An 8,778-nucleotide genomic window follows, 5' to 3' on the forward strand; every position below is an offset into this window, starting at 1 on the left:
CGCAGGCGTGCCTGACTATGCAAACGGCATTTTATGGGAGTGCATAATTAACTAAGTAGTGTCATGGCACATGTGACATGGGAGGTTTTTACACTGACTTGATCGTAGTGCTTAAGAGAGGGTATGGTCAACCTTAAGGTCTACGACCAGCTCCGATGGTTCCCGATGGTCTCGATTAATCCTTATATGCCCGGAGATGACGTGTAATGGGAACGAGAAGGGGGCGTATTTTTAGTCTTACGGCCGCATCCTCCCCTCGCTCGTCCAGCTAATGATCCCATCTTAACAACGCATCTTGTGAGCGCTTCATTTGCATATCCGGCCCCTTTTACCTTACGACCGTGCGGCCGCAATGACCGACTCTGAATGAGGTCCTCAGTGTGGTGAGCATGATGATACCAAACAGCAGAGAGACTACTTTTCTCCATTTAAATAGGCTCAAATTAGATTAAAGCAAATTAGATTGAAATATTACTACAATCCAATTATTTATTATCTTTTCTACAGGATACCAACAAATCTGTCCAGGCCTTTTTAGAATATCTTTGAAGAATAAGCAATAATTTAACTCTCTCACTGTTTCTTTGCTTTATTCAATGACATAGCAACAAGGGCATGCAGGTATACGTGGGACAATAGGTTCTAAATTCATCACTTTTCAGGAAGAATGAAGCATTGTTTCATTGAGCTGTAAGGGTACAAAAAATTTGTCCACCTCTGTATACGAGATTGTATACAATGGTCTCATTATACATGGATACATGGGTGTAGCAAGGGAGGTTCCAGTGGAGCATGTGCTCCGGGAGCCAAAATGGACAGAGAGCACCATTCAGGGTTCTGGAATTCATGGGGCACTGCACAGTGTGACGGTCACCTGTTATTTTTATCTCGGTTTGTTTGCTCTATATTCTAAATAAGTTATGAATCAGAGATCCGTTTCTACATTTCATGCTCCCTCAAGCTGCCCAGATTCTCTCCCCTCCGTCCTCTGTGATCATCTTCTGTCACCTCCTCTTTCCTGTCAGAAAGATTGCATTCACTTCTCACCTCTTTAATTCCCTCCACTCTCTACCCTGTGATTTGCTCTTTGCCCCTGTTCGCTCCTTTCTTATTGGCTTCTGTCACCACCCCTCTCCTCTCCTTTTTTTATTGACTTCTGTCACTGACCCTCTCTGATCGGCCCTTTGCCCCTCCCCTCTCCTTTCATATTGGCCTCTATCATCTCCCCTCTATGATCACCACTTTACTCTCCCCTCTCCTCTGATCCCCTCCCTCCTCTCCTCATTCATTCATTGTGCTTCAATGGACTTAATAGTTACACATCTGAGGTAAAATCCTAAACTTCAATTATAAGGTATGAGTTTAAAAAGAGTCACTGCTTTGTAATTTAAAGTAATGGCAGTGTTCCCAGGCATGACCACACAGTGTTATTTGAAGGTCTTTAAAAAATATTAGGAGACCTGAAATAATAATAATAGTGGTAGACAGAACATGATTAGTAGTACTCACATTAATATAGGTGCAATGTATATTTGCAAAGTAGGAGCATAGCTGAGAAGGGAGCTTCCCATAGGTGTTCCCACTCCAGTGATAGCTGCTCGGGGCCGTAATTGCAGTAATAAGCTGTGCACCCTGTGTAATTTCAATCTAGCACATGTATTCTGTCAATTTAAGTAAAATGATTAGAATATATAATACAATCTGCTCTATGATTCAAAGGAGATAAAAGTCAGATCCTAGGTGCTATACATAAATAAAGCAATGCCTAAGGAGTTACCCCTTAATGTCAGATCACCAAAGCATTCCATGCCCCCAAATGGACCTCTACACCCAGCATGATACTGCCTCAGTTTTCTGTTTATCTCTTTCAGTATTCCCCTCCAGGCTGGCCATACCCCACTGCCACAGTTGAGTACAGGGGGGGGGAGCGCTATGACATGCACTTTCTCCGGGCGCCATGGTTCCACGCTACTCCTCTGCCTGGATAGTGTATTAATAATTAACACTATAGATGTTCTATAGTATAGGTTGTAGGTGGGAGAGTAAAAAAAAAACGACGTTTTAGCATCAAACGTATTTATCTCATATAACTAACATAAGTGGTCAGGAAAAGGTTAAACATTCAATAATAGACATAGGCTACAAACAAAATATAGCCAGTAAGAGACATAACTGAGCTTTCTAAGCACACATTGTTATTCATGGTAATACGTCTGTCTATTCTTGCTGACAGCTGCTCTCTGGTCTCTCTGGTCCATTGCCCTGAGTGAGCGCTCCGTCCCATACTCAGCCGACTTGGTAAGGAAGCTGCTGCCATTGGAGCATGTGCAGCAGCTCTGTTACATTCCTTATCCTGCATGTTGTGGCTGCATCTCTAGTAAAATCGTATTAAATATTACTGCACTTGTGGTCATGATATCAGCAGCTGGCCAGGGGAAGGGGGATTTCTGGGCAACTGGAAACTACCGCTGCATTTGCCTTTTAGTTGGATTTCGAAGTGGTGTGTAGACTCTTTCCACCATACACATTTCTATCTAGACCACTAACCCCACAATAGGTCATGCAGGGACAGTTCTTAAAAGCAAAATGTGGTTGTGCATCTGTATATGGGTTGGACATAAAAACAGGCACATTATTGTAAATAAATTAATGCAACAGAATACATCAAAACAGAAAAATACAAGAAGGCTAAAGGGATAGAACTGCTTTCCTTCATGTAGGGTGGAATTTTCCTGGATTTGTCTTTGACAAAATAAGTTTCCCAGGAATGTATTCCCTGTGCTTTCTTTAAGCGCCAGAAAATGAGTAAATTAATTACTTAGTTAATTAGATTGTCTTTAAAAATCTGTAAGTAATTTAAACCCACTGAAGGATGTTTCTAAAGCTGAGGAGGTTGGACTATTGATGTGACATTTACACTTTTGAACAGTGCACCTAAATGGTCAGCCTCGTCACACACCCAAGTGTAGCTCCATTTTCTGAAAGTGTCTGCTACCATTGGAAATTAGGTCTGCACCTTGATATGCAGACTGTTATAAAAAGACCTACCTGGGCATGAGTGACATGTGGACGTCAAAGGATTCAAAACAAAACCACTTGGCCTCATGACTAAAAGCTCTTAATGTATATGTCACACTCACTATTAAACAACAAGTACTGTACTGCCACTACTAACATTTATTTCAAGAGCTCACACTCTAAGGAAGTGCTCAGTTATTCTCTGGCTATTCCAAAATTGAATAACAGTTTTATATATTATAGAATCCAAGCCTCATTCAATAATTTAATAACATAAATAAAGGCCATTATATAATGTGCTTTTATATGACATCACTTCACAATTCTTATTGAATAAAAATGGTGATAACAATCTGGCAAAAAGAAAAATACGAAAAACGTTTACTTTACAGCATAAGAGAAATAATATGCAAAAACGAGAACTATTATTGACTCCTAATGGATCTGGTGTGTTGGCTTTATATTAACAGCATAGCATAGCATAGCATACGATTTTATCACAATATTAACCCTAAAATTGAACACACTGAGCTGCTGTCGCAATAAAACTGTCGGTTTTCTGAAATAATTGTACAAAAAGAATAAAAAAGGGGATGGACAGCACTATAGGTATTTAATCTGAGTCAGTTGTAAATATAATATATATATAAATATTATATATATGAATATATATATACAGTATATGATAATGGGAAAACGGCATTCCTCAATCCAAACACAAGGTGCATATACTTTACATGAACCAGTGAACTCCATAAATCGTGATGTTGTGTGTAGAAATTCCATAATGGCGGCACTCTGAATGAATACACAGGCTGGCTGGGAGCACCCTGACAAAAATGCAACACATAAAGCATTCAAATGTTTGTAACCCAGCCAGCCTGTGTATTCATTCAGAGTGCCACCATCATGGAATTTCTATATATAATTATCACCATAAAGGCCCGGCACTCGGCAGACCACAGCGGGTCAAATACCTTGCTCCGGGTGCCCTCAATGTGGAAATCACTCCTGTCACTGTATATAAAAAAAGTACATAAGCGGCACTCCGGAGACTCCCAAACAGGTGAACACAGTGGTGTATTTATTCAACGTTTCGGGGTTTGGCGACCCCTTCCTCATTATGTGTGTTCCTGAGGAAGGGGTCGCCGAAATAGGAACGGTAATAAAAGGGAAAAACTGAAATTTTGTATCAGCAAACAGTTTTTACATCAACAAAAACAAAGGGAAAGAAAGGATAATAGTCTGGTGCACCAGACTATTATCCTTTCTTTCCCTTTGTTTTTGTTGTAATATTATAGGATTGTCAGGTAGCACCTTCATACCAATCTATTATCATTGTAAGACAAAATTTATGAAGAATTAGGGTATTAGATCATACCACTTTATCTCTGTATCAGTAAGAATTATAGATATATGTTGGTGCGAGATCCCATCTTCTTGTGGATTCTCTTGTAAGTTTTTACATCAATTTTACTGGAGAAAGCGCCTAATACGTATCAATCTCTACATTCTATAAAATAAAGGACCTGATTCAGACCTGCACGCTAGCAAGCGATCGCTCCTTGCTGGCGATGTTTGCTAATGTGCACATGCGTATACTTCGCAGTGCACGTGCGCAAACTAGTACAAGCGATCGGGATGCGCTCGCTCACCCTGCAAAGACAGCCCAGTGGAATGAGTGACAGGAGAGGCCGTTTGTGGGTGGTAACAGGGGCAGGCCACTGGAAACGGGGGAGTGGAGTGGCGAACACTGGCGTGTCTGAGCATCTTAACGCCGTTTCAGAGGAATGCATAAATAACTGGCAGTGTCATAGTACACGTCACCTGGTTGAATTATACACTGAAGTGCTCGCAGTGATTGCGGTAGGGTACAGTCTACAGCAAGCGCTGCGGTCAGTTCTGATGGACCCCTAAGTACCGATGGTTGGATACACTTCCTGGAGATTACGTGCGCAAGTGGGCGTCTTAAGACAGGCTGGTGGGCGTCTGCATACACAAGCGATTGCTCACCAAGACATAGTGGGCGTGCTTATGCCTTGCGATCGCCTGCCTTGACGTCACTTAGCTGAATTTGCATACACTGGGAGCGAGCGACCGCATCTAGCGTGCTGGTCTAAATCAGGCCCAAAGTCCATTATTTAACAGTTTAGGCAGCATAAAGTAAGAAAGCTCTTGGACGTCCGTTTTTTTATTGACTTGCTTCACTAAAATCATCACGGCTCGGCTCCCTTTTGTCATACATTAATGTTTCAAAAACCTTCCTCGACAAATGCGCTATAGAAAAGGGAAAATTGCATCAAAATTTGTCCAGTGGTTCTCGAGATTAGCCTGAATAGACAAACAGATGCCTACCAGAGACTTTATTTTATACTATGCATAGATATTGAGCAATACACCTAGATATTATATCTTACAAAACCTTCCAATATATAAATATATGATGGTATACAGACTGAATAGAAAATGTTGTTGGTCCAAATGACTAAAATAGTTATGTAAAGGTCCCAAACATTAGATAACAGCAGACTCTATTAATGACCACTCAAATAACAGCAAATGCTCTCTCTGTCCGGATTAGCTGTCCCTGCTTAGGAGAAGTATCCAGAATGTCATTGTCTTACGGTTAGTAGCTGTAAATGAATGAGTGGATGAGGCTAGAATAACGGGTGACTAGGCAGAACAGTAGAGCAGCTGTGGCATGGGGTTATAGTGCAAGGGAGTACAGAAGATCTTCAGAGATTTAAAGTGTTTGTGCTCCTCTACTCCCAATACACCCCACTGTGTTTCCAGTGTCCACAAATTGTAGGACTAAGAAAGAGCTGATTAGTGTCATGCAGAATGGCAGTGTATTGCTTTATACTAGTATACTAAAAGTTAATGACATTTGAGTTTATGGTACATGCAATATTGCCAGCTGCTAACAATCACTATTATGGCATTGATTCCTTACAATAAAATGATTTAAACCAATTCTAGCGCTCCAAATATAGGCAGCCGTATATATATCCCGAGGTCCTATCACCAAAAAGGACCGGATAATAGATATGCAGAAAGACAGGTAGGGGTATAATGATAGCGCCCACACTACATCAATAAACAAGTAACAATATGTAGATCATACAGTCATAAGTGATGTAAAATGTACACAAAATATTGGGTTATCTTTAGGGTGGAATGATTCAGATACAAGTTATCCAATAATATGAGCATTTCTTAAAAAGTTTTGACCTTTATTCAAGGGAAAATACAGTAATGGATGAATTTTTTATTCTTATAGAAGGGAAGAACAGTAGATAAACAACAATAATAATAAACAACAGAGACGTAACTAGACTATTTGGTGCCCTGTGCCAGAAAGAGCATTGGCGCCCCCCTCATTTTTCAAAGGGACATAATGCACCCAAAAAGGGCCATGGCTTCGTGAGGAAGGACCATGGAAAATATAGGAGAGACCAGGAGATGCTGGGGATGAAATAAGAGGAAGCTACAAGCAAGAATGATAATAAACAGAAATTTGACAGGACCAAACAGCGCCCCCTGACCTGTGGTGCCCTGTGCGATGGCACCGGCCGCACTACCCTAGCTATGGCCCTGATAAACAATTACCCTAAGTATATAGGGTCACATAGCATGAAATAAGAAGGAGAAAGGTGCATACCAAGTAGGTATGTACTGGGACCCCTTGACCTTGAGGATCTCTGAATATCCAAATCAAGGAGATTAATGGAATAGGCCCCAATGCATATAATTCCTTCTCCAGTAAGGATGCTCCTCCTGCTGTGTACCACAACCACCGCGTTTTAACCTGCTCCTGGGTCTTTGTTAAGGCCTTACCCCCAATACTGCACTTACTGAGTCGCTGTTGTCTCCTTTATGTGAAATAGCTACTGGAATGCACATTTATGTACAAGCTAGATATGGGAAAATAAAAATACCATGAAAAAGACAGAAACACCCAAATGGTCCATTTTTGTAAATATAATAAAATTCAGATATTTATTTTATAAGTTTCTCAATTTATGCCTTTTAGAACTAAATATAATCTTTTACAATGTAACTTACTTTGTTTATTAGTACATGCATGCTGTACATAATATATGTGTTATTAAACTTGAGGCAAAAGGTTTAGAGGCAAAAGGTTTAGCATTACCCATCGGCCATTTATTTGCGTGCACAACAATATTTTGCATTAATTTTCTTCAAAGCTTGTATCACTTCATTATTCCGTAAACTATATATTAGAGGGTTTAGCAGAGGTATAATGACACTATAAAATACAGAAGCAACTTGATCCTGACTCATGCTGTAAGTAGAGGACGGTCTCAAGTACATGAAAAGTATAGTGCAGTAGAACATGGTGACAACAATTAAGTGAGAGGCACATGTGGAAAATGCTTTCTTCCTCCCATCCACTGAGCGGATTCTAAGTATGGTAGATATAATATAACTATAGGAGACCATAATGGTGATGAGGGAGCTTGTTTCAGTAAAACCTCCAAAAATGAACATCAGTATCTCATTCATGGTGGTCTTGGTGCAGGACAATTTCAGGAGAGGAGGAACATCACAGAAGAAATGATCGATCTTGTTGGTTTTACAGAACGGGAGACGGAAAGTCGTAATTGTGTGTAGCGTGGCATTAAGGTAACCCAGAGTGTAAGCTCCAGCCACAAGCTGTATACAAAGCTTCTTACACATAACAACTGAATATAGGAGTGGATTACATATTGCCACATAGCGGTCATAGGCCATTACCCCCAGTAAGAAGCATTCAGTGGTCACTGAAGCAGCAAAGAAGTACATCTGTACAGCACATTCTGTGTAACCAATGGCTTTGGACTTGGACAGAAAGTTCACCAATGTTTTGGGGGTTATAATGGTGGCATAACAAAGATCCAGGAATGACAGATTGTTGAGGAAAAAATACATGGGCGTGTGGAGCCGAGAGTCCAGTCTGATGGCCGATATGATACCAATGTTACCAAAAAGAGTGACAATGTAAAAAATCAAGAATAACCCAAATAGTATGATCTCGAGCTTTGGATTATTGGTGAGTCCCAGAAGAATAAATTCCTTGAAATGTGTGTTATTCCACGTTGCCATGTAAACTATTCCTATAAAGAAAACAATATTTACAATTTTTGCAAACATAGAAATCATACCTCTATTTCACTAAAGCACATCACTGTTATGTTAGGACCATGGACCTTGGGAGAAGAATGAAGCATATGGAGAAGACCCACATGAATACAAGGAAAACATACAAACTCCATGCAAATAGCTCCATGTTCAGAGTAAGAACCAGCACCCCAGGGCTAACCACTGTATACAATGCTTTTGTGAAATACAGTTCTCTGGAGGGGATGTAGAGGGCTGTTGGGATGTCGGCACCAGAATCTCAACACCAGTCAGAATCCCAGGGCCGGCATCCTGATGGTAAGTAGTTGGGTTAGTGGGAGGGTTAAGGTTTGGGTTTGGCACTAAGGGAAGGGTTACAGTTAGGCACTAGGAGGGGAGGAATAAGGCTAGGAACTGGGGGGAGGGTTATGTTTAGTCACAAGGGGTGGAGCTTAGGTTTAGAGTGCGGGGCGGGAGGGTTGAGTTTAGGGGTAGGGTTAGGATACTTACCGATAGGTATCAGTATCCTATCCCTGCTGGGATGCCGGCTTCAGGCTTCTGACCACCGGGATCCCGAGCATCGGCATCCTGTACCCAATCCCTTTGGAGGTGATATATATATTTTTTGCTACAATTTTT

At 40.8% G+C, this 8,778-nt stretch overlaps 1 protein-coding gene across 1 annotated transcript; it reads right to left on the reverse strand.

Annotated features, from left to right (window-relative positions):
• Window positions 1-7,092: 7,092 nt before the first annotated feature.
• LOC148534706 (olfactory receptor 5AP2-like) lies at window positions 7,093-8,125 on the reverse strand. Its single transcript, XM_088466399.1, has one exon. It carries the CDS (start codon window positions 8,122-8,124, stop codon window positions 7,183-7,185), a length of 942 nt encoding a protein of 313 aa, XP_088322525.1. The 5' UTR covers window position 8,125; the 3' UTR covers window positions 7,093-7,182.
• Window positions 8,126-8,778: the final 653 nt, after the last annotated feature.

This window comes from Taudactylus pleione, unplaced genomic scaffold (assembly GCF_031769625.1).
Source record: "Taudactylus pleione unplaced genomic scaffold, aTauple2 ptg000065l, whole genome shotgun sequence".
Taxonomy (NCBI): Eukaryota; Metazoa; Chordata; class Amphibia; order Anura; family Myobatrachidae; genus Taudactylus; species Taudactylus pleione.